The 23,971-nt window shown below is 42.9% G+C and overlaps 1 protein-coding gene across 2 annotated transcripts; it reads left to right on the top strand.

The window, feature by feature from the left end:
- The first annotated feature begins 575 nt into the window (after positions 1 to 575).
- LOC135507648 (uncharacterized) lies at positions 576 to 12,638 on the top strand. Of its 2 annotated transcripts, none has more exons than XM_064927232.1 (7): positions 576 to 1,886; positions 3,111 to 3,241; positions 3,439 to 3,603; positions 6,571 to 6,732; positions 7,108 to 7,219; positions 7,497 to 7,618; positions 11,023 to 12,637. In XM_064927232.1, the coding sequence occupies exons 2-7, from the start codon at positions 3,230 to 3,232 to the stop codon at positions 11,944 to 11,946; spliced, it is 1,497 nt and encodes a 498-aa protein (XP_064783304.1). In that variant the 5' UTR covers positions 576 to 1,886; positions 3,111 to 3,229; the 3' UTR covers positions 11,947 to 12,637. The 2 variants fall into 2 exon arrangements, with proteins under 2 accessions (XP_064783304.1, XP_064783303.1); XM_064927231.1 differs by lacking the exon at positions 576 to 1,886 and adding an exon at positions 1,907 to 2,772 and having other exon boundaries at positions 11,023 to 12,638.
- Positions 12,639 to 23,971: the final 11,333 nt, after the last annotated feature.

The raw sequence follows: 23,971 nt of genomic DNA on the forward strand, positions 1-23,971 counted from the left end.
AGTGTTTGACCATTTTATTAAAATTAAATATAAAATTGAGTCTGTGCTGACTGACTTGGTTATTGTTGTTGCAAGGGACTGAGTTTACCTTATCTCAGTCAAACCAAAACATTATACTTAATTCTTGAATCAACCAACATGGATTTTTTTAAATAATAAACTCCAATGGCTCCATATTGTTAGGTACTTGCATCACAGTGTTAGAGATGGTCTTGACTGGTTAACATTTTATAAAGTCATGTTTTTGTGTGAACAGCAAAGCGTTTCTTAAATAAACCTTTATGCTTTTCTGTACAATCTTTGTTTGCAGTCTGCAGTCCATCAAGGCCTGCTGATATCCAGTGTTACTGGTGGGAGAGACGACCTCTGAGATGGCTGGTCACATATCCTGTCCCGGATCAGGACCATGGATCAGTAGCCATCACTTTTCCTTCCCGAATCGGAACCTGGACTCCACCACCACACAGAACACAACCAGTGGACTGAAAAACCTCAGTCCTGGTGGTCATCAGAGAGACAGAGGCTCCAGTCAGTGATCCAGTCTGCAGCCCAGACCCTTCTCTTCACAGTCTCAGTGCAGGGATGAAGCAGGGCCTGGAGCTAATAGAGATAGACCCTCCTATTCCTATGATACAAACACCACAGTATCCATGATGAACAGTGCAGGTCACACTGGGCTTCAACCTTCACAGAGAGTAGTGGGAGACCCCCCTGGTGGGAGTCTAACAGGACGTCTGTCTTCTCCCTCAGGGTCTCGTCTAATGCCTGGTGACTGGGTTCATAGAAGGCCTGGACCTGGTTCTAGCCTTCCTCAGTTACCTCATGGTTACCCCACCAATACAGATGGGTCAGGATGGGCTTTCACCACGGGAGGTGCCTAGCCTATAACACAGCACACAATCCCAACAACGGCTATAGGTCAAGGAGGGAGCTCAAAGACTAACCACCTGAGGCTGGTGGCTGCTGCTTCTACCTCCTCTAGTGTCATTCGGTCACAACGTGGGAGGGCGAGTGTTAGGACGGATGGCGACAAGTCTTACTCTTGCCCTACGTGTGGGAACCGGTTCGCCAACACAAACAATTTGAAGGAACACCAGACCGTTCATACCAAGGAAAGGCCATTTAAGTCCAAACTATGTTACAAGCTTTTCCTTCCTGAGTAGCCTTAGACATAGGAGTGTCCACAACAGGGAGATATACAAGTTGTCTGTTTCTCTCTTTTAAAAGGTTTGTAATCAGGTCACTTTTCCGCCAATCAGGTTTGGCGGCGCTTCCGTGAGCGTTCTGACAAGTTGGCACAGTCACCCATCTAGGCTTCAAGAGAGGCTGCTGGGCGGCCGGCGGCACTGTTGCGGCGACCGGGGCTTCCACAGGGGAGCTAGGAGCTTCTTGGACCTGCTCGCCACGCTTTCGGCCACGAGCTGCTGCTCCCAGCCGGCATGAAGAAGGCGGAGGTCGGCTGTTTGGGAGCCGACGCTACACAGGAAAGAGGCAGCTGCTTCTTTTCCTCCCCTAACTTCACGAGATGCCCCGCTGTCTTTCTCATGGTGTCTCCGAATAGAGGCCCTTTTCAGAGATGGGTGCATTGAGCAAAGGTGTCTTGTTTGTCTCCTTGATGGAAGTCATGGAGAGCCAGAGGTGTGTCTGCGTCATGACCAACACAGCCATCACTTGGCCGGTGCAGACTGACAACACTTGAGTGATGTGGAGAGCAGCGCTGGTGAAACATGCCTCCTCTTCAATGCCAGTTATCCAAGCAGGCCCAGTTATTCAAACTTAATGGGCGCTCTGCCTTCTCTCTGATCTGAGCGGCTAATCGTTGCGCACCTAGAACCCAAGACGCTTCAATAGCCCGCGGGTGAGGGATTCGACTGGGAGCCCCTCAAGTGAGTAGGCCTGAAGAGAGAGATCCAGAGAGGATGAGTTTTAATAAGGTTGGATTTCTTGCGTTTATGGCCATGGTGTTCAACTGCACCGATGGAGCAGAAATCACATTAGATAGATGTGATAGTCGCAGCAGCAGATAAATATTTGTGTGTGAGAGATTTTAGTGCTGTAGATCTCTGGGGAGTTTTGAGAGAAGGGGTTCAAGCCTCCCAGGCCTGGTGTAGGATCGTTCAGGGCCAAAGTAGTGGGATGGGGTGGTGGTTTTGGGGGATAGTATATAGGTCCCGGGGTTGGTCCATTACTATTTCTCTTTTTTTTAAACAAAATGTGCAATCCGCATTCCGACCTGTGAAAGGCAGCAATGGGCAACACATCGTCTCGTCTGCCGGAAATTCACAAAGTAGTAAACGGAAGTGAACCGTGACCAATAACAGTTACAACGTTTGCGTTTTTTATTTAGACGTAAATTAAAACCCCGGAACTCACATACTTCCTCCATGTAGTGTTTAATTCGCGTTGGAGACAAAACTTAGTTGGTGGATGTTATCTAGGTAATGCTAACTCGCGTTGGAGACAAGACTTGGTTGATAGATGTTATCTAGGTAATGCTAACTAGCTAGCCGCTAAGAATGGCTAACTGTAACGTAATGGTTTCTCACACTCAAATAGCCTCCATAATGGAGGTGCTAGCGAATACAGCCGTGGAAGAGATCTGTAAACTCGTAGACGACGACTATGCAGTGTTTCGTTTGGAAATTTCTCAAAGACAGAAAGAAAACAGGGGATTGCGAAGGAAACTACAGCTACTGGAACTGAAGGTATCACGGGAGCGCGCACTCGCCAGTAGTGTCAAGATCCTCGACCGATACAGAGGAATGGCAAGAGGTACATTTTGCAGAAGGCCCGTTCCCCTCTGCGCATGTGTTAAGCACATATTGTATGGTTAACCAGAGTTGGGTCTTGGTCAGTTTTTGGATTGTATGCAATAATTCCCCTGATTACTTAGCAGTCTTGCACAAAGACACTATCATATTCTTGACTCACTACATTTCCTATTACTTACTCATTGAAAACAATCTATTCATGAATATTTGTGTGATATGTTACCTTATATCCTTGCCAATTGAAGACAGTGTCAAATACTTTACTTGCCAATATAGTGTTGAGCATTGACAACACAGTACCTAACCTAACCACCTATTTTCCCCCAACCACTCTCTCAGGTGAAGGACATCTCACTGGAGGCCACAGAGGTTTTGTGAAGCCAGTGGGACACAATACATGGAGAGATGACCAACCAATCACGGTTGTTGAGGGAAGTGGAACCTCATCCCAGCATGTTATGGTGATAGAGGTTAGTGTCATAGTGTAACATATGAATTACAGTACATCTAATGTGGCTTGTTTATAACAGGAAGTCTCCCCTCAGCTATTTACTTGCTTACTTGTACATCCTTGTGTATCTGCCATAGTGGAACTTGTGAGACTTCCATACAACATTGTTATCCAATTCAACTCATGTACTGATAATAACCTCTCTTCTTGTGTCAGTCTGCAGATGCAGAGGCTGCAGGTCCTGGGGTCAAGCAGGAGAAGTCTGCTGGAGAGGAGGACCCAAGGTACTGCAGAGATATCCAGACTGGAGTGCCCCTTGTATCCACAGAAGACACTGTCACCATCCCAGCACTGCCCAGAACTCGACACAGCATCACGGAGGTCAGTGGAACGCTGAACGCCGTCCTCAAGACAGAGACTATAACGGGGCTGAGGCAACTGGGCTATCCTCCCTTCTCAGAGTATTTACTTTACAGTAGCCCGAGCGCGGTTCTGTCCCATTGGGATTTAGGTGACTCATTACTGATTGTAAATGATCCGTCCTGTTGATGTGCTACAAAGACCGAGATGATACATGGTGACCTACCTGTGGGTTTAGATACACAGACTAATCCAATGAGAGGGGACTGGAACCGGTACAGTACTAGTGTATATTCTGAATGGTGCCTAGATAAGAAAGGAGAGGGCCTGGTTGTCGATAAGGTGACTGTGAAAGTGGAGGGCCACGCTCCTCGGACATGGAATGCAGAGTTTAATTTAGGACACTCGCAGGTCAACACCAGGGACTTCTGGGATTACAGTGAAAGCTTAGAGACAAATACAAATGTCGCTTTACACATGCTTAGGGATCGCGACACAGTGTCCATGACTATGGCACCTTCCGATTCACACGGCTATATGATGTTCAGAAATGCCTATTTCATTACTTCCATTCGACTACTTAATTTTGTTCCTCAAAACACTTTTTATGAGAAAAGCATTGTACACTGAATAAAAATATAAACGCAACATGCAGTCAGGTCCAGACCCTGGTGAGGACGACGAGCACGCAGATGAGCTTCCCGGAGACAGTTTGTGCAGAAATTCTTCAGTTGTGCAAACCCAATGTTTCATTAGCTGTCCGGTTGGCTGGTCTTAGATGGTGCTGAAGGTGAAGAAGCCGGATGTGGAGGTCCTGGGCTGGCATGGTTACATGTGGTCTGCGGTTATGATGCCGGTTGGACGTACTTCCAAATTCTCTAAAGCGACGTTGAAGGCGGCTTATGGTAGAGAAATTAACATTAAATTATCTGGCAACAGCTCTGGTGGACATGCTTGCAGTCAGCATGCCAATTGCATGCTCCCACAAAACGTGTGGCATTGTGTTGTCTGACAACTGCACATTTTAGAGTGGCCTTTTATTGTCACCAGCACAAGGTGCACTTATACGATATGCCACACCTGTCAGTTGGATGGATTATCTTGGCAATGGAGAAATGCTCACTAACAGGGAAGAAAACAAATTTGTGCTCAAAATATTTGGGAAATAAGCTGTTTGTGCGTATGGGGGATCCTTTATTTCAGCTGATGAAAAATGGGACCAACACGTTACATGTTGCTTTTATATTTTTGTACAGTGTAGTTTATCATGCAGATATTTAGTTGAGACTTACTTTTGGCCATGCAGTGTATGTGGACACCTGCTCATCGAACATCTCATTCCACAATCATGGGCATTAATATGGAGTTAGTCCCCACTTTGCGGCTATTCATCTTCCGCTATTCTGGGAATGCTTTCCACTAGATGTTAGAACATTGCTGCAGGGACTTGCTTCCATTCAGCCACGAGCGTTAGTGAGGTCTTGCACTGATGTTGGTGCGATTCGGCTTGGCTTGCATTGGGCATTCCTATTAATCCCACAGGTGTTCAGTGAGGTTGAGGTCAGGGCTCTGTGCAGGCCAGTCAAGTTCTTCCACACCAATCTCGACAAACCATTTCTGTATGGACCTCGCTTTGTGCACTGGGGCATTGTCATGCTGAAACAGGAAAAGTCCTTCGTCAAACTGTTGCCACAAAGTTGGAAGCAAAGAATGTCTATGCTGTAGGGTTTAGATTTCCCTTCACTGGAACTAAGGGGCCTAGCCAAAACCATGAAAAACTGCCCTAGACCATTTCCGCTGCTCCAGAGTCCAATGGCTGCAAGCTTTACACCACTCCAGCTGACGCTTGGCATTGCACATAGTGATCTTTTTATTTATTTTTTATTTTACCTTTATTTTACTAGGCAAGTCAGTTAAGAACAAATTCTTATTTTCAATGACGGCCTAGGAACAGTGGGTTAACTGCCTGTTCAGGGGCAGAACGACAGATTTGTACCTTGTCAGCTCGGGGATTTGAACTTGCAACCTTTCGGTTACTAGTCCAACGCTCTAACCACTAGGCTACCCTGCTCTAACCACTAGGCTTGTGTGCGGCTGCTCAGCCATGGAACCCAACCATTGAAGGTCCCCAAGAACAGGCCTGAATGCCAAGCGTTACGTCTGGAGGAAACTTGGCTCCGTCCCTACGGTGAAGCATGGTGGTGGCAACATGCTGTGAAGATGTTGTTCAGCGGCAAGGATTGGGAAACTTGTCAGGATCGAGGGAAAGATGAACGGAGCAAAGTACAGAGAGATCCTTGATGAAAACCTCCAGATGGCTCAGGACCTCAGACTGGGGTTCACCTTCTAACAGGACAATGGTCAAAAGCACAGAGCCAAGACAACGCAGGAGTGGCTTTGGGACAGGTCTCTGAATGTCCTTGGGTGGCCCAGCCAGAGCCCGGACTTGAACCTGATCGGACATGAAAATAGCTGTGCAGCGATGCTCCCCATCCAACCTGACAGAGCTTGAGAGGATCTGCAGAGAAAATAGGAGAAACTCCCCACATACAGGTGTGCCAAGCTTGTAGCGCCAAGAAGACTCCAGGCTGTAATCGCTGCCAAAGGTGCTTTGACTGCGTAAAGGGTCTGAATACTGAAGTAAATGTGATATTTCCGAGAAAAAAAATAATAAACCAAAATCTGTTTAATTTCTATTTTTATTTATACATATACAGTGGGGAGAACAAGTATTTGATACACTGCCGATTTTGCAGGTTTTCCTACTCACAAAGCATGTAGAGGTCTGTCATTTTTATCATAGGTACACTTTAACTGTGAGAGACGGAATCTAAAACGAAAATCACATTGTATGATTTTTAAGTAATTAATTTGCATTTGCAACGATTAAATCATTCTGTAACTACAGTATAGGACTCAAATGTAGTGAGGATGGGTAAACACTGAGTGTATGTCTGTGTGATCTGTATCACCTGTCTCTTCCAAGAGGAGGAGGGTCCAGAGGTGCTGCTGGTGAAGGAGGAGGGGTGTGAGGAGAGTCTGGGAAACCCTGAGGGGCCCATGGACATGGAGGACAACCAGACTACACCTCCTCCTGAACTCACAGAAGAACCAGCTGAGCAGCACAGGACCACACACAGTCTCAATGAGGTGAGCCCAATGTAAACTACTGTGGTATTAGGGGCCGTATCCACAAAGCCTCTCTGAGTAGGAGTGCTGATCTAGGATTAGTTTTGCCTTTTAGATCATAATGAATAAGACTATATAGCGATCAGCACTTTTACTCGGAGACTCTTCATGGATACGGGCCCAGGTCTTGGTACATTTTGTATTAAGTGTGGGACCATGCCTTTAAATTATCAAACCATTAAAGTGTCAAGTGTCAATCAAATCAACTAACGTGTGCATAGTATCAAATAACATGTTTGCATAGTACTTATAGCAATACATCAGAAGGTGCGCCATTGCAGGGTGCTCATATCAGATTTCTTGATCCAACATCCTCTCACTGTGTATCTCTTACAGTCAGTAGACATGGAGGATGGGAAGCCTGATCTGCTGCTGGTCAAAGAGGAGACGATAGAAGACAAACCAGAGAGCATTGACCTGCTGAGTGGTCTAAAGATGGGGGAGCAAGGTAAGAGAGAAATACATATAGCCTACATACAGTAATACATCTTCAATGGGAATAGTAATACATATAGCCTCCATACAGTAATACATCTTTAGTGGTAATAGTGATATTCCTGGCTTTTGTTTTTTCTTCATTCATAAAATTAAAACATTACTACTTGTGTTTACATACAAAAACACACAATGTATGAACTTCACCAGGTAAATAGACAAAAAAATAACTCAGTATGGAGAGTTCTCTGCCATGTTTGGAAAGTCTATTTTGTAACCTCTTCCTGCAGGTGGTTGGCTAGAGGCTAATAGAGGAGACTGGGCGACCATCTTGGATTCCCAGACGGATGCAGCCAAGGCACCAGGGGACATCATCACTGAGCAGGCCACAACCAGAGGTGACTTGGTGGAGGTCAGTGGATGGGAAAGTGTCCTCAACTCTGGGGGGGAGGCTCTAGTTAGTCGCTCTAGCGACTCCTGTGGCGGGCTGGGAGCAATGCACGTTGATATGGTCGCCAGGTGTATGGTGTTTCCTCCAATACATTGGTGCTTCTGGGTTAAGCAAGCATTGTGTCAAGAAGCAGTGCAGCTTGGTGGGGTCGTGTTTTGGAGGACGCACGGCTCTCGACCTTCGCCAGATATGGAACAAGACTGTAACTACCAATTTGGATATCACAAAGAAGGGAAAAAAAAAAATATATATATATATATAAAAAAAAGGTAAAACTCTGGGCTGGGGAACAACACTGTTAACCACAACCAGAAACAGACAGTCAAAACAACATCTCCATGACAACAGACTGGCTGAGACCAGGGCGAGGTGTAGATTTGGTCTACGGGGATGGAAAGAATAGACACAGACTTTTGGCTAGTGATGCTCCTATAGTTGTGATTCACAGAGACTGATGGCGCATCAGGTTAACCCCCTAACAGGTGCTGCCTTTAGCCTGCGTTCTATTAGCCTGATGATTAGCCTGATCTATTGGCCTGATGATTTTGATTCTTTGTCATTCGCTACATACTTTAGTCTGAGACTGCTATAGTTGAAGTCGTGTGTGGTGACGAGGGGCATTGTACAACACAAAGTCATCGGCGATTGTATCGACTCTAACCAATCAAAGTATTTTGTATTTGTATTTATGAAGGAAATCGTTGTGGAAATCTGTTGCCGCTCAAGTCGGCTACGCAATGCAATGCTCTTTCTATTGGCTGGCTGGCTAGCTTGCAAACATAGCTGCACACAATAATACCAAATACAATATCAGTATGTAAAGTAGCTAGTTAGCTGTAAAATCACCGAAACAAACTGCAATATCAATCTCACCATGTTCAACCTGCAGATTAATGTGCCTCATAGTGGATTACTGTGCGCCTCCCATAGTCTGTTCTTGATTTGGGGATTGTGATGAGACCTGGTGGCATGTCTTGTGGGGTATGAATGGGTGTCCGAGCTGTTTGCTATTGGTTGAAACAGACAGCTCGGTGCGTTCCACATGTCAACACTTCTTACAAAAACAAGTAGTGATGAAGTCAATCCCTGCTCTACTTTGAGCCATGAGAGATTGACATGCATATTATTAATGTTAGCTCTCCATGTACATTTAAGGGCCAGCCGTGCTACCCTGTTGTGAGCCAATTGCAGTTTTCCTATTTGTGGCACCTGGAACGTAGTCCAGGTGTGACAAAACTATGGCCTGTAGGACCTGCCTTGTTGATAGTGTTGTTAAGAAGGCAGAGCAGCGTTTTATTATGGACAGACTTCTCCCCATCTTAGCTACTGTTGCATCAACATGTTTTGACCATGGCAGTATACAATCCAGTGTTACTCCAAGCAGTTTATTCACCTCAACTTTCCACATTATTTATTACAATATTTAGTTGAAGTTTAGGGTTGAGAGTATCAAAGCTAATGAATAATTGTCAAACCTCTGCTTTACCCACGTGTGTTCTGGCTCTGGATTACTTAATTGGCAAAGTGGTCTAACAACGAACAAACAGTGAGCCATTGTTTTCATGCATCAAATCAAAAAACGAATAATAAAAAAAGCATTGCAAGTTTGAATGTTGTATAGATAGTGTGGGAGAGGTGGAAAAAATATTGTTATCGATCACTAATGACAAACCTCCTGGGATTGACAACTTAGATGTAAAGCTACTGAGGATGGTAGGAGTGGCTATTGAGTCAGTTATCTGTCATATCTTTAAGCGTAGAGGAAAGTCTTTGTCCTCAGGCCTGGAGGGAAGCCAAAGTAATTCCGCTACCCAAGAGTGGTAAAGCGGCCTTTACTGGTTCTAACAGCAGACCTATAAGCTTTCTGCCAGCTCTTAGAAAACTGTTGGATGACATGTTTGACCAAATACAATGCTATTTATCTTTAAACAAATTAAAAACAGACTTTCAGCATGCTTATAGAGGAGGGAACTCAACATGTCCTGCACTGACACAAATGACTGATGATTGGTTAAAAGAAATTAATTAGAAGAAGATTGTGGGAACTGTACTGTTAGATTTCAGTGCAGCCTTTGATATTATTGACCAAAAGCTATTGTTAAAAAATGTATGTGTTATGGCTTTTCAACCGCTGCCATATTGTGGATTCAAAGCTATCTATCTAATAGAAATCGAAGGTTTTTCTTTAATGAAAGCTTCTCTAATGTCAAACATGTAAAGTGTGGTGTACCGCAGGTCAGCTCTCTAGGCCCTCTACTCTTTTTTATTTTCACCAATGATCTGCCACTGGCATTAAACAAAGCATGTGTGTCCATGTATTCTGATGATTCAACCATATACGGATCAGCAACCACAGCTAATGAAACCCATAACAAAGAGATGCAGTCTGTTTTGGATGGGTGGTCAGTAATAAACTGGTCCTGAACATCTCTAAAACTAAGAGCATTGTATTTGGTACACATTCCATAAGTTATGGTCCTCAGCTGAATCTGGTAATGAATGGTATGACTGTTAAACAAGTTCAGGAGACTAAATTACTTGGCGCCACCTTAGATTTGTAAACTGTCATGATTCAATTGTTGTAAAGATGGGGAGAGGTCTGTCTGTAATAAAGAGATGCTCTGCTTTTTTGACACAATTCAAAAGCAAGTCCTGCAGGCTCGAGTTATGTCTTATCTTGATTATTGTCCATTTGTGTGGTCGTGTACTGCAAGGAAAGACCACGTTAAGCTGCAGCTGACCCAGAACAGAGTGGCACTTCTTGCTCTTCATTGTAATCAGAGGACTGATATAACTACTATGCATGTCAGTGGTTAAGAGTTGAGGAGAGACTGACTGCATCAATTTTTTTTAATAAGAAACAATGTGTTAAATCCCAAATAGTTTGCATAGTCAACTTACACACAACTCTGACACACACCCATACCACACATGCCAAAAGGGGCTTTTCACAGTCCCCAAATCCAGAACAAATTCCAGAAAGTGTACAGTATTATATAGAGCCATTATTTCATGGAACTCCGTTCCATCTCATATTGCTCAAGTGAACAGCAAACCTGGTTTCAAAAAACAGATAAAGCAACACCTCGTGGCACAACGCCTCTCCTGTAATGATATGTAGGCTTATATGTGCCTTTTGTAAAAAAAAAAGAGTAGCTGCTGCTTTTGCAACAGCTAATGGGGATCCTAATAAAATACCAAATACCAAATCAACACATAATAAACTCCATTTTGTTAGGTACTTCAATCACAGTGTTAAAGATGGGCTTGACTGTGGTTAGCATATTATAGATGTCATGTTTCTGTGTGTACAGCAAGGAGTTTATTTATCTTTATATGCTATTCTGTTCAATTTGTGTTTACAGTCTGCAGTCCATGAGGACCTGCTGATGTCTGGTGTTGCTGGAAGGAGAGACTGGATCTCTGAGGTGGCTGGTCACAAACCCTGGCCGCGGATCAGGCCACTGGATCAGGAGCCGTCACGGTTTCTTCTTGAATCGAAACCAGGTCCCAACCGCGAGGGACAGAGACTCCACCATCACACAGAACACAACCAGTGGACAGGTGGACTGAACAGCCTCAATCCTGGTGGTCATCAGAGAGATAGAGGCTCCAGTCAGCAGCCCAGACCCTTCCCTTCACAGTCTCAGTGCAGGGATGGAGCAGGACCTGGGCCTGATAGAGATGGACCCTCCTGTTCCTATGAAACAAACACCACTGTATCCATGATGAACAGAGCAGGCTACCCTGGGCTTCAGCCTTCACAGAGAGTGGTGGGAGACCCCCCTGGTGGTAGTCTATCAGCAAGTCTGTCTTCTCCTTCAGGGTCTCGACTAATGCCTGGTGACTGGGTTCATAGACAGCCTGGACCTGGGTCTAGCCTTCCTGGTGATGGTTACCCCACAAATACAGACAGGGTCAGGATGGGCGTACCTCACAAGAGGTACCTAGCCTATAACATGGCAAACAATCCCAACAACACCCAAACAATGGCTAGAGGTCAAGGAGGGCGCTCAAAGACTAACCACCTGAGGACGGTGGCTCCTGCTTCTATCTCCTCTGGTGTCATTGGGTCACAAAGTGAGAGGCCGAGCATTAGTACCGACGCCGACAAGCCCTACTCTTGCCCCACGTGTGGGAAGTGCTTCGCTAGGGCAAACTATTTGAAGGAGCACCAGACCGTTCACACCAAGGAGAAGCCCTTCAAGTGCAAACTCTGTTACAAGAGCTTCTCCTTCCTGACTAACCTTACCAGACATAAGAGTGTCCACAACGGGAAAAATTTGTAGCAGTGTGGTTTGAAATGTACACAGGGGATGTCTGGGAATTATTCTTCACATGACATATTATAGTTATCATGTGAAGTGTCTTGGGATAAGAAGGTAATTAACCACATACCCCTCATTAACCCTTTATTAACATGTCATGTTCTGGAGCAACGTGTTGAAGGTGCCTGAAGTCAACTCTGAAAGACTAGCAGGAAGTGTTAGTTGCATGCATGAGAGGACCAATGGGCAGGCTCGGGAGGAGATCGTTGATGTCACTCGCTCTCGGAGCTGGAGCTGCGGGGTCTTTTCCTCTGCCGAGGGGGAGACGGGGGCCAGCTGAGGGGGACCTATTGGATTGGTGCTCACCCCTGCCCCTCCGTGTCCAGCGTCTCTGTTCTTAGGGGGACGGTCCAGCCTCTTGGGGTTCTTCTTGGAACATAGGACATATCCAGGCTGTTTCACATCCGTCTGTGATTGGGAGTCCCATAGGGCGGTGCACAATTGGCCCAGCGTTGGCTGGGGTAGGCCGTCATTGTAAATAATAATTTGTTCTTAACTGACTTGCCGAGTTCAATAAATTATAATTTTAAAAATATGAAACGTGCTTGTGTAAATACCTGTTTTTAGTGACTGTAAACCTGTAAATAAATAGAACAAAATAGAACAAGGACAGTTACATATTTACCTTAGTGAAGTGATGTAGATGGAATAGTCATTCTACTCTATTCTTGCTAACACACTTTGTTCTAAACAAATCTGCTCTCAGCTTCAAAGATACTGATCATAGGAGATTTTGTGTGTAATCAGTGGTGGAAAAAGTACCCAAAAATCATACTTGAGTAAAAGTAAAGATACCTTAATAGAAAATGACTCAAGTAAAAGGCACACAGTAAAATCCTACTTGAGTTAAAGTATAAAGGTATTTGGTTTAAAATATACTTAAGTATAAATCATTTAAAATTCCTTATATTAAGCTAAACAGATGGCACAATTTTCTTGCTTTTTTAATTTACAAAAGCCACGGGAACACTAGTTTACAAACGAACCATGTGTGTTTAGTGAGTTCGCCATATCAGAGGCAGTAGGGATGTTCAGTTGATAAGTGCGTGAATTTGACCGACTGTTCCTGTCCTGCAAAGCATTCAAAAGGTAACGAGTACTTTTGGGTGTCAAGGAAAATGTATGGAGTAAAAAGTGCCTTTGTTGCATTTAATCACAATTTTATTTCAGTGGGCTATCTCTTTGAAGTAACTTCTCAGCCTATTCACAATAATATTGGGCTGAATGCTGATAGGGGAAACTTGCTGAATGATCAGAGAAAGGATAGTCAAAGCTTTTCTTTTAAGACTATTTACAGAAAAATAAGTCCTGGATGCTTTGCTGGCAATTGACAACAAGAAATCCACAGGGGCCAACCAATTGGATCCAGGTCTACTTAGGTTTGCAGCACCCATCCTTGTTGGCTCAATAACCCACCGTTTTTATTTATCGTTTATCAGGAAATATTACACAATTATGGAAATCAGCTCTTGTGCTGCCTCTCCATAAGGCCAGGATAGTAGTTATCTTAATATCACCCCATTTCAAGCTTCTTGAATTGTTGGTAAATGTACAACTTTGCTATTTTCTATCTGAGAAATGTATTTTGAATGTAAACCAATCAGGTTTTAGGCCTGGGCAGAGCACTATTACAGCAACCACTTTAGTTATGGATCTTGTCAATGCTTTAGACACTAAAATGAATGTGCTGCTTTGTGGGCCTGTCAAACGCTTTTGATACTGTTGATTGTTGATCATGTCATTTTACTGAATAAGTTGTCATCGATAGGCCTGATTTCTGACGCCTGGTTATCTTGGTGACAGAACTCAGGCCATCGTGATTGATGGGGTTAAGTCTGAATTTCTTGAGGTACATAAGGTGTACCACAGGAGTTGATTTTGGGACCTGTATTCTTCACTATTTATATAAACGCCATTGGTTAATCTGTTAAAAATGGTCAACTTCATCTACATGCAGATGATACTGTTTATGCTATTGCCCAAACTGTCGATCTGGCCGTGTCAAAACTACGGTCAAACTTTATAGCTATGCAGGAATCCCTTGCTGATTTTAAAATATGTGCTTAAAATGGGCAAATTCAGTGCATTTGGAAAGTATTCAGACCCTTGGACTTTTTCCACATTTTGTTACGTTACAGCCTTATTCTAAAATGGATTAAATAAAACAAATTCCTTAGCAATCTACACACAATACCCAATAATGACGAAGCGAAAACAGGTATTTGGACATTTTTGCTAATTTATTACAAATAAAAACCAACTTATTTACATAATTATTCAGACCCTTTCCTATGGGACTAGAAATTGAGCTCAGATAAATCCTGTTTCAATTGATCATCCTTGATGTTTCTACAAAGGCACCTAAAGACTCTCAGACCATGAGAAACAAGATGGTCTCTGGTCTGATGAAACCAAGATTGAACTCTTTAGCCTGAATACCACGTTGCACATCTGGATGAAACTTCACCGACAGTGAAGCATGGTGGCAGCAGCATGCTGCTGCTGTTTTTCAGTGGCAGGGACTGGGAGACTCGTCAGGATCGAGGTAAAGATGAACGAAGCAAAGTACGGTGAGATCCTTGATGAAATCCTGCTCCAGATGGCTCAGGACCTCAGACTGGGGTGAAGATTCACCTTCCAACAGGACAATGACCCTAAGCACGGAGCCAATACAACGTCGGAGTGGCTCGGGACAAGTCTCCGAATGTCCTTGAGTGGTCCAGCCAAAGCCCAGACTTGAACCCGATCAAACATCTCTGGAGAGACCTAAAAATAGCTGTGCAGTGACGCTCCCGATCCAACCTGACAGTGCTTGAGAAGAATGGGAGAAATCTCCCAAATACAGGTGTGCCAAGCTTGTAGCGTTACAGTATACCCAATAAGACTCAAGGCTGTAATTGCTGCCAAAGGTGCTTCAACAAAGTACTGAGTTAAGGGTCTGAATACTTATGTAAATGTGATATTTTATTTTTTTATTTTTAAGAAATTAGCAAACTTTTCAAATACATTTTAGAATCATGCTGTAACCTAACAAAATGTGGAAAAAGGCATATCCTCAGATATATACCTCAGACAAACTTCCTTTTTATTTATTTTTTCACAGCTTTTATGCATGAACCAGCTTAGACTCTTAAGGATTTTAGAACCTCATCCGTAGACCCTGTTTGACCTTGAGACGTGGTATGTAGGTGTCTTTCCTGATGCTGAACAAATTTGCCTCAAGGATCCATAAGATCTGTCAGGATAGATTTTCCTCCATCTTGGACATTTTGGAAAACGTCTTCTCATGAACCATAACAACACATTTCATATGTAGGGCCCATCCCTTGACTTAGTTTAAGAAAAGCTAAAAGATATGTTAAAAAATGGCAGAATTATTAATAAATCAGGAAATCAGATTTTACATGTCTCTTTTTAAATTATTTGTAAATCTACTACACAATAGCTTATTAACTTTCAACTTTTTACCATGATGAACCATGTTAAGTTTGGCATTGATATTTTTTTTTCTCATGGACTTTTTTTTTCTCATGGACGAGAAGCCAGATTCATTCCAAATTTGGTTCCTATAGAGTTTGAGAAAATGTTGGCGCATTCAAAGATGGCCACACTATACCAGTAGATGCACATATGCTAATCTGATTTTACGTGTCTATTTAAACAACTGTAAATCCACTCCACAATGGCCTAATAACTTGAATTGTAATCACTATCATGGACGTCCCTAAGATAAACCATACTGAACTTAGTATTGATGAAAACATTTAAACTAGGAAAATATTACCTAATCTTTGCATACAGTGGGGCAAAAAAGTATTTAGTCAGCCACCAATTGTGCAAGTTCTCCCACTTAAAAGGATGAGAGGCCTGTAATTTTCATCATAGGTACACTTCAACTAAGACAGACACAATGAGAAATCACATTGTAGGATTTTTATTGAATTTATTTGCAAATTATGGTGGAAAATAAGTATTTGGTCAATAACAAAAGTTTATCTCAATACTTTGTTATATACCCTTTGTTGACAATGACAGAGGTCAAACGTTTTCTGTAAGTCTTCACAAGGTTTTCACACACTGTTGATGGTATTTTGGCCCATTCCTCCATGCAGATCTCCTCTAGAGCAGTGATGTTTTGGGGCTGTTGCTGGGCAACACAGACTTTCAACTCCCTCCAAAGATTTTCTATGGGGTTGAGATCTGGAGACTTGCTAGGCCACTCCAGGACCTTGAAATGCTTCTTACGAAGCCACTCCTTCGTTGCCCGGGCGGTGTGTTTGGGATCATTGTCATGCTGAAAGACCCAGCCATGTTTCATCTTCAATGCCCTTGCTGATGGTAGGCTTTGTTACTTTGGTCCCAGCTCTCTGCAGGTTATTCAGTAGGTCCCCCCGTGTGGTTCTGGGATTTTTGCTCACCGTTCTTGTGATCATTTTGACCCCACGGGGTGAGATCTTGCGTGGAGCCCCAGATCATCAGTGGTCTTGTATGTCTTCCATTTCCTAATAATTTCTCCCACAGTTGATTTCTTCAAACCAAGCTGCTTACCTATTGCAGATTCAGACTTCCCAGCCTGGTGCAGGTCTATAATTTTGTTTCTGGTGTCCTTTGACAGCTCTTTGGTCTTGGCCATAGTGGAGTTTGGAGTGTAACTGTTTGAGGTTGTGGACAGGTGTCTTTTATACTGATAACAAGTTCAAACAGGTGCCATTAATGCAGGTAACGAGTGGAGGACAGAGGAGCCTCTTTAAGAAGTTGTTACAGGTCTGTGAGAGACAGAAATCTTGCTTGTTTGTAGGTGACCAAATAATTATTTTCCACCATAATTTGCAAATAAATTCATTAAAATTCCTACAATGTGATTTTCTGGATGTTTTTTCCTCATTTTGTCTGTCATAGTTGAAGTGTACCTATGATGAAAATTACAGGCCTCTCATCTTTTTAAGTGGGATTACTTGCACAATTGGTGGCTGACTAAATACTTTTTTTGCCCCACTGTATGTAATGCTAATGCTCAATATCCCTCCCATTACCTTATATCAACATAGGATTGCAGCCTACAAAATAAATAACCAATACTGATAACCATCTAGATGTCACCGTGATACATACATACGTACAGTCCAGTGGGGGCTCCTCAGGGGAGGACCATCCTACTCAGTCAATTTCATAAAAAAATAGGGAAACAATTCAAAAGTTGTCCTTTTTAGATAAAACTATGCTAAATATATTAACGTCACCAAATAACTGATTAAAACACTTTTGTAGTGAAGGTCTACGGTAACCTCAACAGCACACTCTGGGGTAGCACCATGGTGTAGCCGGAGGACAACTATTTTTCGCCCTCCTCTGGGTGCATTGACTTCAATATAAAACCTTGGAGCCTCATGGTTCTCACCCCTTTCCATAGACTTACACAGTAATTATGACTACCTCTGGAGGACGTCCTCCAATCAGAGATTTTGCATGTTGTCGACCCAATCAAAGGATCAGAGAATTAATCTAGTGCTGCACTGCATAAAATGTGGTGAGTAGTTGAACAGTTTTGAACAAATACATTAAATTAAATTAAGGAGAAGCAGCAGAGCGAGAGCTGGCTATAATTCGTTTTTTTTTCACTTTCACTAACTTAGCCTGCTAATGCAGCTAGCTAATTTAGCCTACTCAAACACCTGACTCAAACAGAGAAGAATGCTATTATGTTAGCTAGCTGGCTAAGGCTATCCAACAGAACTCTTCCAAGTCAAGGTAAGCTTCGGTTTAAGTAATTTATTGCCACGCGGCCCGCCTGTGAAACTGCTAAACTGCTTGCTGTACACTGTACTGCGGGATTGTTGCGGGTTTACATACGCGTTAGTTCTAGTAGCTATGTTGACTATGACGTTAACTAATATTGTGACATTGACAACGATGTGGGCTGTGTGTAGCGGTTATGGTATGATTGTTTGGCTTGGAAAGGTTTTTTAATCTGGTCACAGACAGCTGTTGTGTTGTGCACTGAAGTCCACAAGTGAAGGGAAAAGGTGAGAGGAGGAGAGCATGTTTGTATGTGGCTGCTATGAAGGTGAACTGTGTGCAAGTGATCAGGGGTGTATTCATTCTGTCGATTTTGTTAACATTTCTTAAACAGAACGAAACAGGGATAAACCTACCTGAATTTGTCCAATAGAAACTCTTGTTTGCAACTGTTTGGACTAATGAAGAAAAGAAGAAAAAAATGGTTGGACTACCTAGATCAGCTAGATGCAGGCAAGAGTGTGCAAGGTGGTATTGAATGTGGCACTGTGTCACCTTGATTACTCCAATTTGTCTCTCGACCTGTGCAACTACGTTATCAACTTTTATTTGTAGGCTAGGTTGTAGCAACCTCCATGATGGGTATAGGGAATATTTCTAGTTTCATGTAGTAGCCTAAACCTATCGATGTTGGATTGAGCTGGGTGAATGGAAGATGAATGACAGTCATCCAATATGCTGTAATAGAAATAAGGCCACGGTCATAAAAGAAAATTGTCCTCCCTAATCTTGAACTTCAACAACACCGGGACACAATGCCCTTCTCTCCTGCTTGACAAGCACTACTGTCCGGAAACAGTGTGGGAAGTAGCTACCTAGTAGTACACGCGTACAACGCATGAAGCAACAGTACACCCATCAATCGTCAGTTTTATAACTTAACATTTAAAAATTATTTATGTAAAACAGTGAAATACAACTCATTCCCTGGCTTCAAAACAGAAGACCAAACTCTTGTGGTACAGTAGCTCATTGTACGGTCGTTGCATGGTAAGAAACAGAAGGAGAAAAAAACACTGCTCAATCAAAGCTCAGGCTTTGCTGAGATAGAATTCACTTGGCTATCTTTGTGTGTTCCGTACTGATAGTATAAATATGCTGAGTGGAAAGAACCCCCTCAGAGCTTCTGACAAACTTGTACTGTGAAGTGCTGTTAGTCTGTAATTGCTTCGCTGGCGTGAATAAACAAATTAATTTAAGCTTGACTTTGTCGTGGAAATTACCACTAAGGACCCCAATCTCAACACACCCACTCGCCCATACCCCAGTCGCCATATTGGGATGCAGCTACCCCCTTCTTCATCCATCTACACACAATAACCCATAACGACAGTGAAAACATGTTTTTAGAAATGTTTGCAAATTTATTGAAAATTAAATACACAAAATCTAAATAACGTCAATACTTAGTAGCAGCACCTTTGGCAGCAATTACAGCTGTGAGTCTTTCTGGGTAAGCCTGTAAGAGCTTTTCACACCTGTATTGTTCAACATTTGTCCATTGTTATTTTCAAAATTCTTCAAGTTCTGTCAAATTGGTTGTTGATCATTGCTAGACAACCATTTTCAGGTCTTGCCGTAGATTTAAGTCAAAACTGAAACTCGGGCACTCAGAAGCATTCACTGTTATCTTATTCAACAACTCCGGTGTAGATTTGGCCTTGTTTTTCAGGTTATTGACCTGCTGAAAGGTGAATTAATCTCCCAGTGTCTGGTGAAAAGCAGTCTAAACCAGGTTTTCATCTAGGATTTTGCTTGTGCTTAGCTCCATTCCATTTCTTTTTTATTCTGAAAAACTCCACAGTCCTTAGCAAATACAAGCATACCTATAATATGATGCAGCCACCACTATGTTTTAAAATGTGGAGAGTGGTACTCAGTGACGTTTTGTGTTGGGTTTTCAGGACAAAACTGTACTCAAGTTTGCCAAAAAGCTCCTGAATAATCATCAAGACTTTTGGAAGAATGTTTAATAGACAGATGATTCAAAATTATTATTTTTTGGACTAAATAGGTCCCATTATGCCTTGCAAAAACCAAACACTGCATTCCACAGTAAGAACCTCATACCAACGGTCAAGCATGGTGGTGGGGATGGGGATGCTTTGCTGCCTCAGGAACTGGACGACTTGCCATAATAGAAGGAACCATGAATTCTGCTCTGTATCAGATAATTCTACAGAAGAATGTCAGGGCATCTGTCTGTGAGCTGAAGCGTAGCAGAGACATGCAGCAAGACAATGATCCCAAAACACCCAATCAAGTCTATATGAAAATGGTTAAAAAGCAACAAATGTGAAGTTTTGGAATGGCCAAGTCAATGTCCTGACCTAATCCCAACTGAGATGTTGAGGCAGGACTTGAAACGAGCAGTTCATGCTTGAAAACCCACAAATGTTGCTGAGGTACAGTAGTTCTGCATGCAAGAATGAGACAACATTCCTCTACAGCGACATGAGAGACGGATCAACAACTACACGAAGCGTTTGGTTGGAGTCTTTGCAGCTAAAGGTGCCACAACCAGTTATTGAGTGTATGGGGGCAATGACGTTTTTACACAGAAGCATTGTATGTTGCATAACTTTGTTTATGAAATACAGTTGAAGTCAGAAGTTTACATACATCTTAGCCAAATACATTTAAACTCAGTTTTTCCACAAATCTTGACATTTAATCCTAGTAAAAATGTCCTGTTTTAGGTCAGTTAGGATCACCACTTTATTTTAAGAATGTGAAATGTCAGAATAGTAGTAGAGGGAATTATTTATTTCAGCTTTTATGTCTTTCATCACATTCCCAGTGGGTCAAAAGTTTACATACACTCAATTAGTATTTGGTAGCATTGCCTTTAAATTGTTTAATCTGGGTCAAATGTTTTGGGTAGCCTTCCACAAGCTTCCCACAATAAGTTGGGTGAATTTTGGCCCATTCCCTCTGTCAGAGCTGGTGTAACTGAGTCAGGTTTGTAGGCCTCCCTACTCGCACACGCTTTTTCAGTTCTGTCCACAAATCTCTATAGGCTTGAGGTCAGGGCTTTGTGATGGCCATTCCAATACCTTGACTTTGTTGTCCTTAAGCTATTTTGCCACAACTTTGGAAGTATGCTTGGGGTCATTGTCCATTTGGGAGACCCATTTGCGCCCAGACTGATGTCTATCCACATAATTTTCCTTCTTCATCTCCATCTATATTGTGAAGTGCACCAATTCCTCCGGCAGCAAAGCACCCCCACAACATGATGCTGCCACCCCCGTGCTTCACTGTTGGGATGTTATTCTTTGGCTTGCAAGCCTCCCCCTTTTTCCTCCAAACATAACGATGGTCATTATGGCCAAACAGTTCTATTTTTGTTTCATCAGACCAGAGGACATTTCTCCAAAAAGTACAATCTTTGTCCCCGTGTGCAGTTGCAAACCGTAGTCTGACTTTGTTATAGAGGTTTTGGAGCAGTAGCTTCTTCCTTGCTGAGCATCCTTTCAGGTTATGTCAATATAGAACTAGTTTTACTGTGGATATAGATACTTTTGCACCTGTTTCCTCCAGCATTGTCACAAGGCCCTTTGCTGTTGTTCTGGGATTGATTTTCACTTTTCGCACCAAAGTAGGTTCATCTCTAGGAGTCAGAACGCGTCTCCTTCCTGAGCAGTATGACGGCTGTGTGGTCCCATGGTGTTTATACTTGCGGACTATTGTTTGTATAGATGAACGTGGTACCTTCAGGCGTTTGGAAATTGCTCCCAAGGATGAACCAGACTTGTGGAGGTCTTGGCTGATTTCTTTTGACTTTCCCATGATGTCAAGCAAAGAGGCACTGAGTTTGAAGGTAGGCCTTGAAATACATCCACAAGTATACCTCCAATTGACTCATGATGTCAATTAGCCTATCAGAAGCTTCTAAAGCCATGACTGTTTAAAGGCACAGTCAACTTAGTGTATGTAAACTTCTGACCCACTGGAATTCTGATACAGTAAAATAGAAAAAAGTGAAATAATCTGAAAACAATTGTTGGAAAAATGACTTGTCATGCACAAAGTAGATGTCCTAACCGACTTGCCAAAATTGTAGTTTGTTAACAAGAAATTTGTGGAGTGGATGAAAAACAAGTTTTAATGACTCCAACCTAAGTGTATGTAAACCTCCGACTTCAACTGTACCCCTCATTGACCCTTTAACATGTAATTTGAAAAAGTCTTGTAATTACCTTTTTAGAGAGACAGTAAACCTAGGGTAGGACCAGGGGTGCAACTTTCACTGGGGACCCCCCACATTCTGACATTGCATTTTTGTCCCGTCCCCCCCCAGTTTTATAATCGCACTGTTATACAAAACGCAGCACCAGTATGTTTTAGGACCATGTGGACACCTCAGAGCGGTCGTGCAGGATGTTTTTCAGTTTCAGCTGGCTGGATTTAGGGAGCACGGACACCTCAGAGCATGAGAACTGGACCAGGATGGGAGAGATGATCAGAGGCAGCTGCTGTCTGTTGTAAAAGCAAGCAGAGCAAAAACTGGTTACTCTTTAGTTGACGGACCTAGCTGGCAAGGTATGCTGTTTGACAGGGGGAAAGTATTTACTCAGTGCTGAGCTAGTAATGTAACTGACATGTTACACTTTCCATCCCCACTCGACTGAAATAAATGAACTTCTAGCACCTAGTTAGCTAGCTAATAGCCAGTTCAGCTCTAGCTAGCCTCTACAGTAGCTATCTGTCAGGTAGCAATATTTAATGGCTGTTGTGTGTATGGAAATGTTTTCAAGCTGTTGTTTTGTCCCATTTCAAAATAAGTACATTTGATGTACCACTGTACCATAAGCTAGAGCTAGCCAAAAGTTGGCTAACGTTAACTATTATTTTTGCCTCAATCACACTAGACCTGAATCAAATGATTAAAGACCGATATATTCTGACGTTTCTCAAGTGTAATGGGTTTTTATTAGTCAGTATTGCAATGTAACATTATTGATCTGTCAGTTTCCCTAACTAATTCCATACTTTTCACACGGACACAGTATAAACAGCTCTACAGGCTTCACTGTCATAGTGCACAGTCAGTACACAATACTATGCTCATCATGTCTCTTAGCAGGATAAGTTGGTGACAGGCATCCCAGCAGGGTCAGAGAGCCAGTGAAGAACAGTCTGTGATGGTACTAAGGTGAACTTTTGCTGATGCAAAACTATTCTCTCTGTGCAGCAAACACTAGACAAGCCAGAAGCTTCAAAGATTGAAACTATACTGAACAAAAATATAAACACAACATGTACAGTGTTGGCTTCATGAGCTGAAATAAAATATCCCAGAAATGTTCCATATGCACAAAAATCCCTATTAGTGAGCATTTCTCCTTTGGCAATAATCCATCCACCTGACAGGTGTGGCATATCAAGAAGCTGATTAAACAGCATGATCATTACACAGGTAAACCTTGTGCTGGTGGCAATAAACAGCCACTCTAAAATGTGCTGTTTTGTCACAACACAATGCCACAGATGTCTCAAGTTTTTATTTTTTAGGGAGCGTGCAAGTGGCATGCTGACTGCAGGAATGCCTACCAGACCTGTTCAAATCAAATCAAATGTTATTTGTCACATGCGCCAAATACAACAACCTTTCCTTGAAATACTTACATACAAACCCTTAACCAACAATGCAGTTCAGGAAATAGAGCTAAGAAAAGGCTACTGAGGCTATATATGGGGGGTAACGGTACCGTGTCAATGTGCGGGGGTACAGGTTAGTCGAGGTAATTTGTACATGTAGGTGGGGGTAAAGTGACTATGCACTATGCCAGGTCTCTGACCTCCTACCTACAGCGGTCTCATTCTTGTCGGTGATCAGGCCTACTGTTGTGTCGTCAGAAAACTTAACAAGGGTGTTGGAGTCGTGCTTGGCGACGCAGTTATGGGTGAACAGGGAGTACAGGAGGGGACTAAGCACAAACCCCTGTGGGGCCCCCATGTTGAGGATCAGCGTGGCAGATATGTTGTTGCCTACCCTTACCACCCGGGGGCGGCCTGTCAGGAAGTCCAGGATCCAGTTGCAGAGGGAGGTGTTTAGTCTCATGGTCCTTAGCTTAGTGATGAGCTTTGTGGGTGCTATGGTGTTGAACGCTAAGATATAGTCAATGAACAGCATTCTTACATAGGGGATCCTTATTTTCAGGTGGAAGGCAGTGTGGAATGCGAT

The sequence above is a fragment of the Oncorhynchus masou genome, chromosome 21 (assembly GCF_036934945.1).
Source record: "Oncorhynchus masou masou isolate Uvic2021 chromosome 21, UVic_Omas_1.1, whole genome shotgun sequence".
Lineage (NCBI taxonomy): Eukaryota > Metazoa > Chordata > Actinopteri > Salmoniformes > Salmonidae > Oncorhynchus > Oncorhynchus masou.